The sequence below is a fragment of the Oncorhynchus masou genome, chromosome 18, assembly GCF_036934945.1.
Source record: "Oncorhynchus masou masou isolate Uvic2021 chromosome 18, UVic_Omas_1.1, whole genome shotgun sequence".
Lineage (NCBI taxonomy): Eukaryota > Metazoa > Chordata > Actinopteri > Salmoniformes > Salmonidae > Oncorhynchus > Oncorhynchus masou.
The window spans coordinates 7,241,865-7,260,516 of NC_088229.1; the positions used below are offsets into that span (position 1 = coordinate 7,241,865).

An 18,652-nucleotide genomic window follows, 5' to 3' on the forward strand; every position below is an offset into this window, starting at 1 on the left:
TGTCTAGAGACAGGTGACAGGTTGGCTACCTTGGTCTCGATGTCGTTGAGCTGAAGGTATCCTCCCTGAACCTCCAGGATCACCTCCTGCCCCCAGACACGGCCCTTAGCCTCCAGCCTATGCAGCCTGGTCACACAATCATCCAAGTTGCGCACCTCCTGGCCGTCCAACTCACACGTAAACAGGTGCTAGGATAGAATGTGAGACAGGTGGTGTTAAGCGAAGTTATAGGGAGACAATGACTCTTCTTCTACATGACAGATAATCATACAAGAGCCACCACAATACATTTCAATCTGCATGTTCATAATTTAACCTTACCTCCACCCTGTACTGAAAGTTGTCGGGTTGTTTGTTCATCGTTTCAGAATACTCCTTCCTTTGCACTGAAAGATTGAATTTAACCATTAGGCCCAGCGCTTACTGAAAGATTGAATTTAACCATTAGGCCCAGCGCTTACTGAAAGATTGAATTAAACCAATTTACTTAGCGCATACTGAAAGATTGAATTTAACCATTAGGCCCAGCGCTTACTGAAAGATTGAATTAAACCAATTTACTTAGCGCATACTGAAAGATTGAATTGAACCAATAGGCTTAGTGGTAAACATGATTGGAGGTGTGAACCATGAACTTACTGTATATGGACTTGGCACTGGGTCTGGTCATACTGGACCTCTGAGAGAGGGGACCCTCCTGAGGGAGCCCTCTACAACACACACCCATTACTAACTCTGCAGTGTACTCACAGGCCAATACAACATTACTTGTTTGTCATCTGACACTAGATCAACAAGCATCTGTAGAGTGCAGTATGTTAGCAATGTTTCGATCAACTAACACTAAAAGGAAGTGTTACGATTGCCACTCAAATATAAATGTATCGTTTGGGGCTGCAGGGTAGCCTAGTGGTTAGAGTGTAGAGGCGGCAGGGTAGCCTAGTGGTTAGAGTGTGGAGGCGGCAGGTTAGCTTAGTGGTTAGAGTGTAGAGGCGGCAGGGTAGCCTAGTGGTTAGAGTGTAGAGGCGGCAGGGTAGGGTAGCCTAGTGGTTAGAGCTTTGGACTAGTAACCAGAAGGTTGCAAGTTCAAATCCCCGAGCTGACAAGGTACAAATCTGTCGTTCTGCCCCTGAACAGGCAGTTAACCCACTGTTCCTAGGCCGTGAAAATAAGAATTTGTTCTTGACTGACTTGCCTAGTAAAAAAAGGTAAAATTTAAAAAAATATATATCAAAAGGGAGTGTGTGGTTTATATACAGTCCGTTTCCTGAGGACGCCCATGATATATAAGGAGGCTGATCGTATCACTACTGTCTTTCCTTGAACGGATCTCTGCTATAAGAATTTGTTCTTAACTGACTTGCCTAGTAAAATAAAAGTAAAAAAAAAAAAACACTTAATAATCAAGACGGTGAGAATACAAGTGTATACTGTACCTTGGTTGAGAGGGAAACGGCACGCTATTATTCCTGAACATTTTTTATTTCTTTTTTGAATCGTGACGTCACCAATCTGCAAAGGGCAAAGGTCATGGTAGTGTATCAGCAGGTGAAACAGGTGTGTGATCGTGGCCTGCTTTGATCACAGGTCAGGTCAGAGATGTACAGGGAACCAGCCATAGAGAACAGAAGTACCACGAGTCACAGAATGATGATCATTCAGCTCTAGTTCTATAGAAGATCACACACACACACACACACACACACACACACACACACACACACACACACACACACACACACACACACACACACACACACACACACACACACACACACACACACCTTTATTTCTGACTGAGTGATCAGTCTTACAAGCCAACATTTATTAGGAATCCAGAAATGTGCCAATTCTGCTGACTTAGTCAAAAGGAAACCAAGAAGTTACACATACACTTTGCATCAGTCAGACACTAGTTAATCACTACCAAGGATAAATAATATAAAACCATGCTATCACCTCTGTTCACACACCAGTACATATCCCATACAACAGGTGAATGGTTAAGGGGTTTTCAAGGTGAAATAGCTCAGATAAACATGTTGACAAGAGAGCAAATCATGAATGAAGTAATTCTTGAAATGTGAAGTGATTGTCATAGATAGAAATCAAAGTAATATTTCAGGTCTCATCATTCCCGTCGCAGAACATTTGGACAGCAATACAAATAGACTGATAAAAGGCTTGTAAAAAAAAGGTCAAGACCTCTTCTATTCAGTCAGCAGCTGACACACCTCAATGTTCTATTCAGTCAGCAGTTCTATTCAGTCAGCAGTTCTATTCAGTCAGCAGTTCTATTCAGTCAGCAGCTGACATACCTCAATGTTGTATTCAGTCAGCACACCTCAATGTTCTATTCAGTCAGCACACCTCAATGTTCTATTCAGTCAGCAGCTGACACACCTCAATGTTCTATTCAGTCAGCAGCTGACACACCTCAATGTTCTATTCAGTCAGCACACCTCAATGTTCTATTCAGTCAGCAGCTGACACACCTCAATGTTCTATTCAGTCAGCAGCTGACATACCTCAATGTTCTATTCAGTCAGCAGCTGACATACCTCAATGTTCTATTCAGTCAGCAGCTGACATACCTCAATGTTCTATTCAGTCAGCAGCTGACATACCTCAATGTTCTATTCAGTCAGCAGCTGACATACCTCAATGTTCTATTCAGTCAGCAGTTCTATTCAGTCAGCAGCTGACACACCTCAATGTTCTATTCAGTCAGCAGCTGACATACCTCAATGTTGTATTCAGTCAGCAGCTGACACACCTCAATGTTCTATTCAGTCAGCAGTTATATTCAGTCAGCAGCTGACATACCTCAATGTTCTATTCAGTCAGCAGCTGACATACCTCAATGTTCTATTCAGTCAGCAGCTGACATTCCTCAATGTTCTATTCAGTCAGCAGCTGACACACAATGTTCTTTCAGCCAGTCAGCAGTTCTATTCAGTCAGCAGCTGACACACCTCAATGTTCTGTTGTATTCAGTCAGCAGCTGACACACCTCAATGTTCTATTCAGTCAGCAGTTATATTCAGTCAGCAGCTGACATACCTCAATGTTCTATTCAGTCAGCAGCTGACATACCTCAATGTTCTATTCAGTCAGCAGCTGACATTCCTCAATGTTCTATTCAGTCAGCAGCTGACACACAATGTTCTTTCAGCCAGCAACTGACACACCTCAATGTTCTATTCAGTCAGCACACCTCAATGTTCTATTCAGTCAGCAGTTCTATTCAGTCAGCAGCTGACATACCTCAATGTTCTATTCAGTCAGCAGCTGACACACAATGTTCTTTCAGCCAGCAACTGACATACCTCAATGTTCTATTCAGTCAGCAGCTGACATACCTCAATGTTCTATTCAGTCAGCAGTTCTATTCAGTCAGCAGCTGACACACCTCCATGTTCTATTCAGTCAGCAGCTATTCAGTACAGTTCTATTCAGTCATGTTCTATTCAGTCAGCAGCTGACACACCTCAATGTTCTATTCAGTCAGCAGTTCTATTCAGTCAGCAGCTGACACACCTCAATGTTCTATTCAGTCAGCAGCTGACATACCTCAATGTTCTATTCAGTCAGCAGTTCTATTCAGTCAGCAGCTGACACACCTCAATGTTGTATTCAGTCAGCAGCTGACACACAATGTTCTTTCAGTCAGCACTGACATACCTCAATGTTCTATTCAGTCAGCAGCTGACATTCCTCAATGTTCTATTCAGTCAGCAGTTCTATTCAGTCAGCAGCTGACACACCTCAATGTTCTATTCAGTCAGCAGTTCTATTCACAGCAATGTTCTATTCAGTCAGCAGCTGACACACCTCAATGTTCTATTCAGTCAGCAGCTGTTCTATGTTCTAGTCAGTCAGCAGTTCTATTCAGTCAGCAGCTGACACACCTCAATGTTCTATTCAGTCAGCAGTTCTATTCAGTCAGCAGCTGACACACCTCAATGTTCTATTCAGTCAGCAGCAGTCAGACTGACACCTCAATGTTCTATTCAGTCAGCAGCTGACATACCTCAATGTTCTATTCAGTCAGCAGCTGACATTCCTCAATGTTCTATTCAGTCAGCAGCTGACACACAATGTTCTTTCAGCCAGCAACTGACATACCTCAATGTTCTATTCAGTCAGCAGCTGACATACCTCAATGTTCTATTCAGTCAGCAGTTCTATTCAGTCAGCAGCTGACACACCTCAATGTTCTATTCAGTCAGCAGCTGACACACAATGTTCTTTCAGCCAGCAACTGACATACCTCAATGTTCTATTCAGGCAGCAGCTGACATACCTCAATGTTCTATTCAGTCAGCAGTTCTATTCAGTCAGCAGCTGACACACCTCCATGTTCTATTCAGTCAGCAGTTCTATTCAGTCAGCAGTTCTATTCAGTCAGCAGCTGACACACCTCAATGTTCTATTCAGTCAGCAGTTCTATTCAGTCAGCAGCTGACACACCTCAATGTTCTATTCAGTCAGCAGCTGACATACCTCAATGTTCTATTCAGTCAGCAGCTGACATACCTTAATGTTCTGTTCAGTCAGCAGTTCTATTCAGTCAGCAGCTGACACACCTCAATGTTCTATTCAGTCAGCGGTTCTATTCAGTCAGCAGCTGACATACCTCAATGTTCAATGTTCTATTCAGTCAGCAGTTCTATTCAGTCAGCAGCTGACATACCTTAATGTTCTGTTCAGTCAGCAGTTCTATTCAGTCAGCAGCTGACATACCTCAATGTTCTATTCAGTCAGCAGCTGACATTCCTCAATGTTCTATTCAGTCAGCAGCTGACACACAATGTTCTTTCAGCCAGCAGCTGACACACCTCAATGTTCTATTCAGTCAGCAGTTCTATTCAGTCAGCAGCTGACATACCTCAATGTTCTATTCAGTCAGACATACCTCAATGTTCTATTCAGTCAGCAGTGACATTCAGTCAGCAGTTCTATTCAGTCAGCAGCTGACACACCTCAATGTTCTATTCAGTCAGCAGTTCTATTCAGTCAGCAGCTGACACACCTCAATGTTCTATTCAGTCAGCAGCTGACATACCTCAATGTTGTATTCAGTCAGCAGCTGACATACCTCAATGTTCTATTCAGTCAGCAGTTCTATTCAGTCAGCAGCTGACACACCTCAATGTTGTATTCAGTCAGCAGCTGACACACCTCAATGTTCTATTCAGTCAGCAGCTGACATACCTCAATGTTCTATTCAGTCAGCAGCTGACATTCCTCAATGTTCTATTCAGTCAGCAGTTCTATTCAGTCAGCAGCTGACACACCTCCATGTTCTATTCAGTCAGCAGTTCTATTCAGTCAGCAGTTCTATTCTAGTCAGTCAGCAGCTGACACACCTCAATGTTCTATTCAGCCAGTGACACCTCAATGTTCTATTCAGTCAGCAGCTGACATACCTCAATGTTCTATTCAGTCAGCAGCTGACATACCTCAATGTTCTATTCAGTCAGCAGTTCTATTCAGTCAGCAGCTGACACACCTCAATGTTGTATTCAGTCAGCAGCTGACACACCTCAATGTTCTATTCAGTCAGCAGCTGACATACCTCAATGTTCTATTCAGTCAGCAGCTGACATTCCTCAATGTTCTATTCAGTCAGCAGCTGACACACAATGTTCTTTCAGCCAGCAACTGACATACCTCAATGTTCTATTCAGTCAGCAGCTGACATACCTCAATGTTCTATTCAGTCAGCAGTTCTATTCAGTCAGCAGTTGACACACCTCAATGTTCTATTCAGTCAGCAGCTGACACACAATGTTCTTTCAGCCAGCAACTGACATACCTCAATGTTCTATTCAGGCAGCAGCTGACATACCTCAATGTTCTATTCAGTCAGCAGTTCTATTCAGTCAGCAGCTGACACACCTCCATGTTCTATTCAGTCAGCAGTTCTATTCAGTCAGCAGTTCTATTCAGTCAGCAGCTGACACACCTCAATGTTCTATTCAGTCAGCAGTTCTATTCAGTCAGCAGCTGACACACCTCAATGTTCTATTCAGTCAGCAGCTGACATACCTCAATGTTCTATTCAGTCAGCAGTTCTATTCAGTCAGCAGCTGACACACCTCAATGTTCTATTCAGTCAGCAGTTATATTCAGTCAGCAGCTGACACACCTCAATGTTCTATTCAGTCAGCAGTTCTATTCAGTCAGCAGCTGACATACCTCAATGTTCTATTCAGTCAGCAGTTCTATTCAGTCAGCAGCTGACATACCTCAATGTTCTATTCAGTCAGCAGTTCTATTCAGTCAGCAGCTGACATACCTCAATGTTCTATTCAGTCAGCAGTTCTATTCAGTCAGCAGCTGACATACCTCAATGTTCTGTTCAGTCAGCAGTTCTATTCAGTCAGCAGCTGACATACCTCAATGTTCTATTCAGTCAGCAGTTCTATTCAGTCAGCAGCTGACATACTAGTCTCAATGTTCTGTTCAGTCAGACACCCCTGAAGTTCTATTCAGTCAGCAGCTGACATACCTCAATGTTCTATTCAGTCAGCAGTTCTATTCAGTCAGCAGCTGACATACCTCAATGTTCTATTCAGTCAGCAGTTCTATTCAGTCAGCAGCTGACATACCTCAATGTTCTATTCAGTCAGCAGTTCTATTCAGTCAGCTGCTGACATACCTCAATGTTCTATTCAGTCAGCAGTTCTATTCAGTCAGCAGCTGACATACCTCAATGTTCTATTCAGTCAGCAGCTGACATACCTCAATGTTCTATTCAGTCAGCAGTTCTATTCAGTCAGCAGTTCTATTCAGTCAGCAGTTCTATTCAGTCAGCAGCTGACATACCTCAATGTTCTATTCAGTCAGCAGTTCTATTCAGTCAGCTGCTGACATACCTCAATGTTCTAGTCAGTCAGCAGTTCTATTCAGTCAGCAGCTGACATACCTCAATGTTCTATTCAGTCAGCAGCTGACATACCTCAATGTTCTATTCAGTCAGCAGACAGTCTTCCTCCTTTGAAAAGGGTTGTATGTATGTGAAACTGACCTAAGAAAAAGGTAGGCTTAGTCCCAGCTCACCTTGCCAGGTACCACCACAGTAGCTGACACCACAGTAAGATATCAACCAGTTCATAACACATTTACTACCTTCCAGGTGATAATAAAAACAATTTCCCTACTGGCAAAAAAAAAAGATGTGGTCACAAAATCAATATTTACTAATACAGATATCAGTAATAAATATAAAAATGTTGATTCAGTAACAGAGCTAAACAAATTCAGACTGCAGTATACACCACAGTCAGAAAGTATTCAATCCCTGTAGACTTTTCCACATTTTTCTTCCTTCATCAATTTTGGGGCGGCAGCTGGCCTAGCGTTGGGTTAGAAAGGTTGCTTGATCAAATCCCTGAGCTGACAAGGTAAAAATCTGTCGTTCTGCCCCTTGAACAAGGCAGTTTACCCACTGTTCCTAGGCCATCATTGTAAATAAGAATTTGTCCTTAACTGACTTGCCTTTTTAAAAAGGATAAATAAATAAAAACCTATCAACACACACAATACTAAACAATGACAAAGCAGTTTTAGAAACTTTAGCTAATTCATTACAAATAAACAGAAATGTTACATTTACATAAGTATTCAGACCCTTTGCTCAGTACTTTGGTGAAACACATTTGACAGCGATTACAGCCTCGAGTCTTCTTGGGTATGACGATACAAGCTTGGCACACCTGTATTTGTGGATTTGCTCCCATTCTTCTTCGCAGATCATCTCAAGCTCTGTCAGGTTGGGTGGGGAGCGTCGCTGCACAGCTATTTTCAGGTCTCCAGAGATGTTCGATCAGGTTCAAGTCTGGGCCCCTCATGGACATTCAGAGACTTGTCCTAAAGCCACTCCTGCGTGGTCTTGGCTGTGTGCTTCGGGTCGATGTCCTGTTGGAAGGTGAACCTTCACCCCAGTCTGAGGTCCTGAGCGCTCTGGAGCATGTTTTCATCAAGGATCACTCTGTACTTTGCTCTGTTCATCTTTCCCTTGATCCTGACTAGTCTTTCAGTCCCTGCCACTGAAAAACATCCCCACAGCATGATGCTGCCACCACCATGCTTCACCGTAGGGATGGTGCCAGGTTTCCTCCAGACATGACGCTTGGCATTCAGGCCAAAGAGTTCAATCTTGGTTTCATCAGACAAAATAATCTTGTTTCTCATGGTCTGAGAGTCTTTTAGGTGACTTTTGCCAAACTCCAAGCGGGCTGTCATGTGCCTTTTACTGAGGGGTGGCTTCCGTCTGGCCACTCTACCATCAAGGCCTGATTGGTGGAGTGCTGCAGAGATGGTTGTCCTAGGCTTCCCAAGTGGCACAGTGGTCTAAGGCACGACATTGCAGTGCTAGCTGTGCCACTAGAGATTCTGGGTTTGAGTCCAGGCTCTGTCGCAGCTGGCCCCGACCGGGAGACCCATGGGGTAGTGCACAATTGGCCCAGCGTCGTCCGGGTTAGGATGTCCTTGTCCCATCGGGCACTAGCGACTCCTGTGGCGGGCGCAGTGCACGCTGACACGGTCTTCCCTCTGATACATTGGTGCGGCTGGCTTCCGGGTTAAGTGGGCATTGTGTCAAGAAGCAGTGCAGCTTGGTTGGGTTGTGTTTCGGAGTACTCATGGCTCTCAACCTTTGCCTCTCCCGAGTCCGTATGGGAGTTGCAGTGATGAGACAAGACTGTAACTACCAATTGGAAACCACGAAATTGGAGAGAAAAAGGGGTAATTTTTTATGTAAATACGTTTTAAAAGATGGGAGAACCTTCCAGAAGGACAACCATCTCCACAGAAGAACTCTAGTGCTGTCAGTGATGATTGGGTTCTTGGTCACCTTCCTGAACAAGGCCCTTCTCTACCGATTGCTCAGTTTGGCCAGGCGGCCAAACTTCTTCCAGTTTGGAACGATGAAGGCCACTGTGTTCTTGGGGACCTGCAGACATTTTTTAGTATCCTTCCCCAGATCTGTGCCTTGACACAATCCTGTTTCAGAGCTCTACGGACAATTCCTTCAATCTCATGGCTTGGTTTTCGCTCCGACATGCACTGTCAACTGTGTGACCATATATAGACAGGTTTGTGCCTTTCCAAATCATGTCCAATCAATAGAATTTACCACAGGTGGACTCCAATCAAGTTGTAGAAAACATCAAGGTCGATCAATGGAAACAGGATGCACCTAAGCTCAATAGCAAATTGTCTGAACACTTATGTAAATAAAGTATTTCTGATTTTTATTTGTAATACATTTACAAACATTTCTAAAAACCTGTTTTCCCCTTTGTCATTATGGGGTATTGTGTGTAAATTATTTTTTCTCATCAATTTTAGAACAAGGCTGTAATGTAACAAAATGTGTAATAAGAAGGGGTCTGAATACTTTCCGAATGCTCTGTGTATTAATAACTTTATTCCAAAGCTTATTGTTCTGTCTTGTTCTCTCCCGCATTTCCACATTACTGTATCTTTATACCTAAGACATTTCAGTACATATATACAGAGTCTCTTAAGCATTTCTTTAGATGAAGTCCAATATTATTACCTGTGAATGTAGCCTGTGTCCTCTTGAGTTCACTGTTCCATGAGCAAGCCTCTTATAATCCAATAGTGGCATACATATTCCAAGACAAGCATCTGACACAATCGGCAGGTACAAAAAAAAAGAGACAAATATTATCCTTGACTTCCTGCTTGGCAACGCCAAGGTCAAAGTCCGCCTGCAAGGGTGTATTCAGTGAGGTGAACATTTCACGTTGATCGGAAACATAACCAGAGCTTGTGTCTGTCCTGTATTACGTAGTGATATCTGTCCCAACACATTCCCATCGCTAACATTACACACTCCTGACCAGGTCCCAGCAGTGACGGAGAACGGCCAGCCCCACAGATAAAGTATGTCGTTTGGGACACAAATTATAGTACACTACTTATGACCAGGGCCCATTACATAGGGCGTCATATGGGATCACAGGCCCTAGCTTTTATAAGGGTCATTAAAGGCTTGATGGAAAGCAGGTTTTGTACGTTATGAGTCCAAAGGTTTGGGAATGCCTTGCCGTTCTGTTGATAAGAGATTATAGGTGGTGAGATAAGCGTAAAACCTCTTATGCAATATTTCCTAAACCGTTTTATATCACCTACAGTACAGCTTAAGAATCTGTCCAAACTGTGTCTGGTATAACAACTTGCTGCCATTTTGCTAAGAAACAAATCCCAGATTGCTGCTTTGAACCAACTTATATTATCAACAGCATTTTCACCCGGGTTAATAACGACAAAATAGAAGGTTAGTGAATAAAATTAACCTTTTATTTTTATGATCAGTCGATGTGTATATACACTCATTACATGGAAAGAGACAGACCATATCGTTAAAGAGGAAATAGTTGATTTGTAATGAAAAGTGGCCATCAACGAGCTGGGGGTTGAGTGGCGACGGTCTAGAGACAGTACAGTGGTGAGTTATGCAGTAGTCTTGGCCTGCTGGACTTTAGCCAAAACCTTCAGGTCTGTGATGCACTTGGCAATACTTGCTTTCTCCTGAAACATGGAACGAACAAAACAGGGTTAGTCGGACAGAAAGGCATGAGCAAGGTCAAGGGTCAAATTAATCAAGAATAAAAATAAATATAAAAAGTCTAAATAAACCGAATTTCAGAGGGTTTGGCTGTAATTCTATTGCCTATCAATACAACAGACGCCGGTCGACATTTACCAAGTTCGTATTGAGAACAAGCCGTCTACCTACTAGAAACATGGCAGGGCACAGTGACTACCACTAGTGGAGAGTTTAAACACAGTATGTCTCAGAGGTTCTGTTCCACCTCGACTCACGTACTTACGTGTTGTGTCTGAGGTGGAACAGAACCAGAACAGAACCTCTGAGACATACTGTGTATAAACTCTCCACTAGACACATCAGTCAAGTATGTAATGTCCCCATCCATCTCCCAGCTAATATATATAATATGTGTGTGTGTGCATATAATAAATATATATAAATATACATACATATATACAAATACACACACACACACCAGTCAAGTATGTAATGTTCCCATCCATCTCCCATCCCTAACCCACCTGCTGGGGGGTGATGCTGTATGTAATGTTCCCATCCCTAACCCACCTGCTGGGGGGTGATGCTGTGTGTAATGTTCCCTAACCCACCTGCTGGGGGGTGATGCTGTATGTAATGTTCCCCAACCCATGCTGGGGGTGATGTAATGTAATGTTTCCCATCCCTAACCCACCTGCTGGGGGTGATGCTGTATGTAATGTTTCCCATCCCTAACCCACCTGCTGCTGGGGGGTGATGCTGTATGTAATGTAACCCACCTGCTGTATGTAACCCACCTGCTGGGGGGTGATGCTGTATGTAATGTTCCCCAACCCACCTGCTGGGGGGTGATGCTGTATGTAATGTTAACCCACCTGCTGGGGGGGTGATGCTGTATGTAATGTTCCCTAACCCACCTGCTGGGGGGTGATGCTGTATGTAATGTTCCCCAACCCACCTGCTGGGGGGTGATGCTGTATGTAATGTTCCCCAACCCACCTGCTGGGGGTGATGCTGTATGTAATGTGTGATGCTGTATGTAATGTTCCCCAACCCATGCTGGGGGGTATGTAATGTTCCCATCCTTAACCCACCTGCTGTATGTAATGTTCCCCAACCCACCTGCTGGGGGGTGATGCTGTATGTAATGTTCCCCAACCCACCTGCTGGGGGGTGATGCTGTATGTAATGTTCCCATCCTTAACCCACCTGCTGGGGGGTGATGCTGCTGGGGGTGATGCTTTATGTGTTCCCAACCCAACCCACCTTAACCCACCTGCTGGGGGGTGATGCTGTATGTAATGTTCCCATCCTTAACCCACCTGCTGGGGGGTGATGCTGTATGTAATGTTCCCATCCTTAACCCACCTGCTGGGGGGATGGGTGTTCCCATCCTTAACCCACCTGCTGGGGGGTGATGCTATGTAATGTTCCCATCCTTAACCCACCTGCTGTATGATGGTGTTCCCATCCTTAACCCACCTGCTGGGGGGTGATGCTGTATGTAATGTTCCCATCCTTAACCCACCTGCTGGGGGGTGATGCTGTATGTAATGTTCCCATCCTTAACCCACCTGCTGGGGGGTGATGCTGTATGTAATGTTCCCATCCTTAACCCACCCTGCTGTTCCCATCCTTAACCCACCTGCTGAGGGGGTGATGCTGTATGTAATGTTCCCCAATCCACCTGCTGAGGGGGTGATGCTGTATGTAATGTTCCCATCCTTAACCCACCTGCTGGGGGGTGATGCTGGTGACAACGTTCTTCTCCACCCAGTTCACCATGTGTTCCTGCTCCATGCGGCGGTGAAGGGTCTGCAGGGCGATCTGGTAGTCCAGCCTCTTCTTCACATCGTTGGTCACCATGTGGACCCTCTCCCTGCGGTTGGTCTCCAGTAGCATGGCCACGTTGTTCTGAGGTGGAAGACAGGCAAAGAGGACAGTGGAAGACAGGCAAAGAGGACAGTGGAAGACAGGCAAAGAGGACAGTGGAAGACAGGCAAAGAGGACAGTGGAAGACAGGCAAAGAGGACAGTGGAAGACAGGCAAAGAGGACAGTAGAAGACAGGCAAAGAGGACAGTAGAAGAGGACAGTTGAAAACATTAGTACACCATCTCATGTCAAAATCATCCCCGGTTATTAAAGTCAGGTTTCTCAGACCCAGAGAAAGTCCTGGACTAAAAGACTCTTAAAACAGATCATCTCCATTGAGAATGATTTTTCATCCAGGTCTACCCTCAATTAAACTTGTGTCCAGAAAACCAGTCCTCGGAGTGGTCACGCAGACCAAAGAGCATATTCAATAGGTCTCTTATCAAAATGCTTTTTAATTGGCTTGATTTCACCTAATTTGTGTGTGTATGGTCGAGCCTGGGTTTTGCCTCAGATTGAAACACGGTCTTGAGTGCATACAAGAGACCCACGCTCTAACCACCCGTCGGTTACACTCACCCTCTTAGCGTCGAAGAGCATCTGTCGTCCCTCTGCCCTCCACTGCTCCTTCTTCTCATCCTGGATGGCCTGAGCCAAGCTGGTCATAGCCAGGTCCTTCACTTCCTGAGCCTTCTGAACTTTCTCCTGCAAAAAAAAAAAAAAAAAAACAACCCACACAGCCGACGTCAGAAGGTCAGGGTCACAGGTCAGCTATGACTAAGCTCCTCGGGAGGGACACAGCATGTGATGGATAGTTTGCATTACGGATCCATTTCCTCAAACATATGAAAATATCTCAGGACTGGCTGGCATTAAGGGGAAGGACAAAAAGCCTCAATTGTAAATTCAGTAGAAACGAGGCTGTGTGTTGACACAGTGCATCTTTTAAGCAGTCCAGAGCACAACATGTATGATAAAAACTTCTGCAAGTGACGATGAAATAAGCCAGACATACTCAGGAGAATAAATTCCCCACCTCGTTCAGCTTGTCAGCGAAAGCCGCGACGTCGGGGCCGAACTTCCTGACACCGTAGATGATGACCGTACCCATGCAGGCAGCAGCGAAGGTCTCGTGGTTGATGATGTAGATCTCCTTGGAAAGGATGTATGTGAGCAGCCCAGCACCCAGCACGTAGGGCCCTGGAGACAACAGGACAGGAGTGAGGGAAGAGTAGATGGAAGGAAGAGGAGATGAGGGTAGGAGGAAAGGAGGAGGAAAGGAGGAGATAAGAGAAGGAAAGGAGGAGATGAGGGGAGGAGAAGGAAAGAGGAGGAAGAGTAGAGGAGGAGAAGGAAAGAGGAGAGGAGGAGAGAAGGAAAGAGGAGAGGAGGAAAGGAGGAGATGAGGGGAGGAGAAGAGGAGGAGATGAGGGAAAGAGGAAAGGAGAAGGGAGTGAATGAAGAGGAAGAGGAAAGGTGAGGGGAGTGAATGTTTATGGCCACATTCAGGCAAAAATCGATCACGTCGACAGAAATGGAATGAATAAAACAGTTATTATTCTACATGAGGCAAGTTTGTTCTACATGTCATATTTCTATCTGAACATTGCTCCAGGTTTGGGGAAGTCCTGCTGACCTGTAACTCCAGTCTTGGGGTACAGGATCTGGAAGAGCTCCTCAGGGATGATACCGTGGCGCGTCTTGCCTCCCTTCTCTGGCAGAGCGGGGACTGGGGCCTGGCTGTTGGGGGATGTGTGGAGATGGGCCAGCTGGACCAGCCTGGGAGGACACAGACAGACAACTTATTATAGGAACTACAGAGAAGACGGGCATGTAGATCTTCAATGCAGAGTGACCATTATAATTTTGTCACCCTTATTTCCATTTATATGTATATTTATCAAATACCAATGTTTGCGAAAACATAATAAAACTACTGGACCATCAAAATGACATCTAGTGTTGTGAATTGGCATTTATTGATTTCCTGCATGTAAAACAAGCAGATGTATCTAGCTTCAGTTATTAAAGGTCATAATAAGAGGTGCATACCCAGCTCCGAGGGGACCACTGCTTTTTACAGCATTGGCTGGAAGAGGATAAAAGAACAGTCAATAGAATTGAAAAGACAAATGTACAAATGTTTTGAATGTCACGAAAGTGTCAATGAAAGTAAACATGTGGAGACCGTGGCTGCTTGAAAGAGTGCCCTGTTGCTCAATTTTGAACATAATGGTTAATATTAGATTAATATGGACATTTACGTAAACTGACTTTTTCAAAAACTTACATTATTTGATATTTTTTGAAAATGCATGATATCTGATTAAAAATGTGTATAATTATTAAATAGATAAGCACAGATCCTAATCAGCAGCCAATTTGGAAGTGTCAGCCAATCAGCTCCTTTGTTGTTCATTCCATAATGGCTGCTGTGGCTACTGCTAGCTAGAATGAGGTCAAAACCACCAGTCGTTTTTATTTTACCTTTATTTAACCAGGCAAGTCAGTTAAGAACAAATTCTTATTTTCAATGACGGCCTGGGAACAGTGGGTTAACTGCCCTGTTCAGGCGCAGAACGACAGATTTGTACCTTGTCAGCTCGGGGATTTGAACTCGCAACCTTCCGGTTACAAGCCCAACGCTCTAAGCACTAGGTTACCCTGCCGCCACAACCGTCTCAGTGTAACATTTGGGATAATGAGGCAATTCAGAGTGCACGCATTTCTCCGCCCTGAATTAAAGTATGTTTTCTGAGCCATGTGTCGCTTCGGCTCCAGTATCTTAATAATCTAAACAGAAATTAGGTCTGACCCTAGTGCAGTTGTAAACAAGCGGGTCAGATGTCCTGGCTAGCCAAGGGCAGAGATCAGAGGCTAGTCTGGTTTACGTCAGTTCGTTTGTGGCTAACTTTAGTTATTTAACTAATATCGCAAAAACAATGACTTACCTTGACATTTAGCTAACTATTTCGAACCCTGTGCAATACCTACCCAAATTGGACAAATTAATAACATTTTGCAAGTCACATTTACTAGCTGTCGCAAGGTTTGCATGTTGCTCATTTAATGTGACTGCGGCCTTCTTCTCCTGACTTTACCCTTCAGATTCACATTCAAGTCAGCCACACTTCGCGGCATTACTACTGCTATTTCAACTCAATCTCATGTATAAAAGGCTGGCATTGCATACCTGCAACGAAAACGACCCTCGACAGCATGGTTGAACGAGAAAAGTGCCAAGTCCTTGGTTTACTGGGCACTGCTCTCTTCGTGCCCTTCTACTGCAAAGAGCCACAAGAATGGCCGACGAACGAGAAAGCCTCGTCAAACGTCGCGAGACTCTATGCCTTCGTAAACGGGATTTGTTGTTCAATGTTTTATTCACTAGGTGGCACACAACAAACATATATTTGACCTTTTGCTGCACGGGATATTAGTAAAGATCCTAAATATAATTGCAGTCAATAATGGGAAAGGTACCCAATTATCATACTTGAATAAAAGTAAAGATACCTTAATAGAAAATGAGTCAAGTAAAAGTGAAAGTCACCCAATGAAATACTACTTGAGTTAAAGTCTAAAAGTATTTGTTTTTTAAATATACTTAAGTATCAAAAGTAAATGCAAATGCTAAAATGTACAAGTATACAATTTCTTATAAACCAGACTGAACCATTTTATTTTATTTTTTAAATGTCTGGATAGCCGGGGGCACAGTCCAACACTCAGACATAATTTACAAAGGAAGCATGTGTGTTTAGTGAGTCCGCCAGATCAGAGGTAGTAGGGATGACCAGTTATGTTCTCTAGATAAGTGTGTGAATTGTAACATTTTCCTGTCATGCTAAGCATTCAAAATGTAGCGAGTACTTTTGGGTGTCTGGGAAAATATATGGAGTAAAAAGTTGTCAAAAAATATAAATAATAAAGTATAGATACCCCAAAATAAACTCCTTAAGTTATACTTTAAGCAGGAACTTACATACCTTAAGGGAACATTTCAACATTTTCTGTATGGTTAGTGAGAAAGTCCATATTGCAAATGTACCGTCCCTTACTAGGAGAAGATCAGTCAGCCCCAAAAAACAGCAAAAATACTCTGGAAAGGATAACAGTTGTGATATCAGTGACACATCCAAGTCAGGCGCGTTGCGGGCTGAGTTCAGGGTGACCCTCAAATCTGCCTGGGTCACAAAGGGTGAAAGACTCTGCAAAGGTCAAGGACGACAGTGGTGTCATCTGCAACGAAGCCACGTCTTTTAAATGGAATTACGATGACCTAACGTGGAATAGACATTGAATTGTGCCCAGTGGGTTGACCTACTTCTCGGAACTACTTCCAATGAATGTTCGTTAATTCTGGCTTGAAGAACAAGAATAACTAAAGATGACCTGGTTGAACTGGACAACAGTGAATTGGTAAGAAAAAAGAAATGGAATTCCTTAGCTTACCGTCTGTCATACCAGCCTTCACTTTGGCTCCCCCTCCTGTCCAGCTCAGGCATTCGTCGCCGGGCCTTCAAGCTGCTGCCGTACCTACTGCTGGCAAACGCCCTTCACTCATCAACCCCGGACTTGTCTCGTCATCATTACACACACCTGGTTCCAATCCCTACTCTATCACTGTATACATACTCCCTCTGCCATTTGTCTTTGTCGATCATTGTAAATGTTACTTGTCTCTCCTACTATTTCCCGAGTACTTTATATTTTGCTCTTTGGGTTCGCCCTGTGCCTTTTAATTTATGAAGATATATTTTTGAGAACAACGGCGTTTGGGTTTCATCCCGTCAATATATTTGAAGTTCATCTTGTTGGTATTATACCTTTTTATCCTTTTATTCGGACGATCTTGAGCTCATTTATTAAGGCAATGTTACTATAGCGTAATTTACAGCGTCCCTTTGTTGCTTTTCCTTTCTACCAGGCCTCAGTATGGAGAGAGCAAACACTATTAGGATAAAAACGAGAAGAACTCTACCAGAAAACTAGAGGCAGTACCTCCACTTTAACCCTGGATACCCTGACTCCTAGATCCCAGCGCTGAGGAGGACTCGCTGGTGATTGACTTCGCTGCTCTGGCTCCCCAATGGTGCAACAAACTCCCTCACGACGCCAGGACAGCGGAGTCAATCACCACCTTCCGGAGACACCTGAAACCCCACCTCTTCAAGGAATACCTAGGATAGGATAAAGTAATCCTTCTCACCCCCCCCCTAAATGATTTAGATGCACTATTGTAAAGTGGCTGTTCCACTGGATGTCAGAAGGTGAATTCACCAATTTGTAAGTCGCTCTGGATAAGAGCATCTGCTAAATGACTTAAATGTAAATGTAATGTAAATGACTCCCTTGGGGAGTCCCTGGCTCAGTTAGCTGTGTTTGTGGAAGAGGAGGAGCACATGAGTGTGTTGCTAGAGGTACCAGAAGCGAAGGAGGAGCTGGATGTATTGTCAGAGCAGTCAGAAGACTTGGATGAGACCCTGGTGCAGTTGGCTGTGTTGGAGGACGTGCTAGTGGAGGAGGAGCTGATTGTCTCATCACAGCAGAAGCAGTTCTCATTGGGAGAAGGAAATCAAGTTCAGGAGCAGCTCCGTCACACTCAGGACCAACCACAGCTGAAGGAGAGAGGTGGAGGAGGGACTCAGGACCAATCAACCACAGCTGGAGGAGAGAGGTGGAGGAGGGACTAATGGAGGGACTCAGGAAAAACCACAGCTGAAGGAGAGGGGTGAGGGAGGAGGGGCTAGAGAAGGAGAGGCTGGAGGAGGGGCTAGAGGAGGAGGGGCTAGTGGAGGAGGATGTGCTCGAGAAGGAGAGAGAGGGGGGAGGGGCTGGAGGAGGAGAGATAGGTGAGGGAGGAGGGGCTAGTGGAGGAGGGGAGAGAGGTGAGGGAGGAGGGGCTAGTGAGGTGAGGGAGGAGGGGCTAGTGGAGGAGGTGAGGGAGGAGGGGAGAGAGGTGGGGAGGAGGGGAGAGGTGAGGGAGGGGGGGCTAGTGGAGGAGGGGAGAAAGGTGAGGGAGGACGGGCTAGTGTAGGAGGCGGGGCTAGTGGAGGAGGCGAGGGAGGAGGGGCTAGAGGAGGAGGGGAGAACCTGGCACCATCCCTACGGTGAAGCATGGTGGAGGCAGCATCATGCTGTGGGGATGTTTTTCAGCGGCAGGGACTGGGAGACTAGTCAGGATCAAG

At 44.6% G+C, this 18,652-nt stretch overlaps 2 protein-coding genes across 2 annotated transcripts in view; both read right to left on the minus strand.

The window, feature by feature from the left end:
- Window positions 1-11,199, minus strand: part of eps8l3b (EPS8 signaling adaptor L3b) — a 28,865-nt gene extending 17,666 nt beyond the window's left edge. The window contains 6 exon segments of the mRNA XM_064922050.1: window positions 30-188; window positions 322-386; window positions 640-710; window positions 1,437-1,512; window positions 9,572-10,569; window positions 11,113-11,199. Of these exon segments, the coding sequence (XP_064778122.1) occupies window positions 30-188; window positions 322-386; window positions 640-710; window positions 1,437-1,477 (336 nt within the window). The 5' untranslated portion in view covers window positions 1,478-1,512; window positions 9,572-10,569; window positions 11,113-11,199.
- A 1,114-nt stretch (window positions 11,200-12,313) lies between these two features.
- Window positions 12,314-16,969, minus strand: LOC135504768 (ATP synthase F(0) complex subunit B1, mitochondrial-like). The gene is made up of 5 exons (XM_064923622.1): window positions 16,917-16,969; window positions 14,098-14,240; window positions 13,498-13,661; window positions 13,041-13,166; window positions 12,314-12,502 (listed from the first exon to the last, which is right to left on the minus strand). The coding sequence occupies exons 1-5, from the start codon at window positions 16,967-16,969 to the stop codon at window positions 12,314-12,316; spliced, it is 675 nt and encodes a 224-aa protein (XP_064779694.1).
- Between the last annotated feature and the right edge of the window lie 1,683 nt (window positions 16,970-18,652).

What these genes read in the sequence shown, in the direction of transcription:
- LOC135504768 (XM_064923622.1), bottom strand. Translation starts at nt 16,969, where the DNA reads ATGCCTGAGCTGGACAGGAGGGGGAGCCAAAGTGAAGGCTGGTATGAC. An exon ending in GAAGGCTGGTATGACAGACG is followed by an intron (nt 14,241 to 16,916) that starts GTAAGCTAAGGA and finishes GTGTCCTCCCAG; the next exon opens with GCTGGTCCAGCTGGCCCATC. An exon ending in TCGCTGACAAGCTGAACGAG is followed by an intron (nt 13,167 to 13,497) that starts GTGGGGAATTTA and finishes TTTTTTTTGCAG; the next exon opens with GAGAAAGTTCAGAAGGCTCA.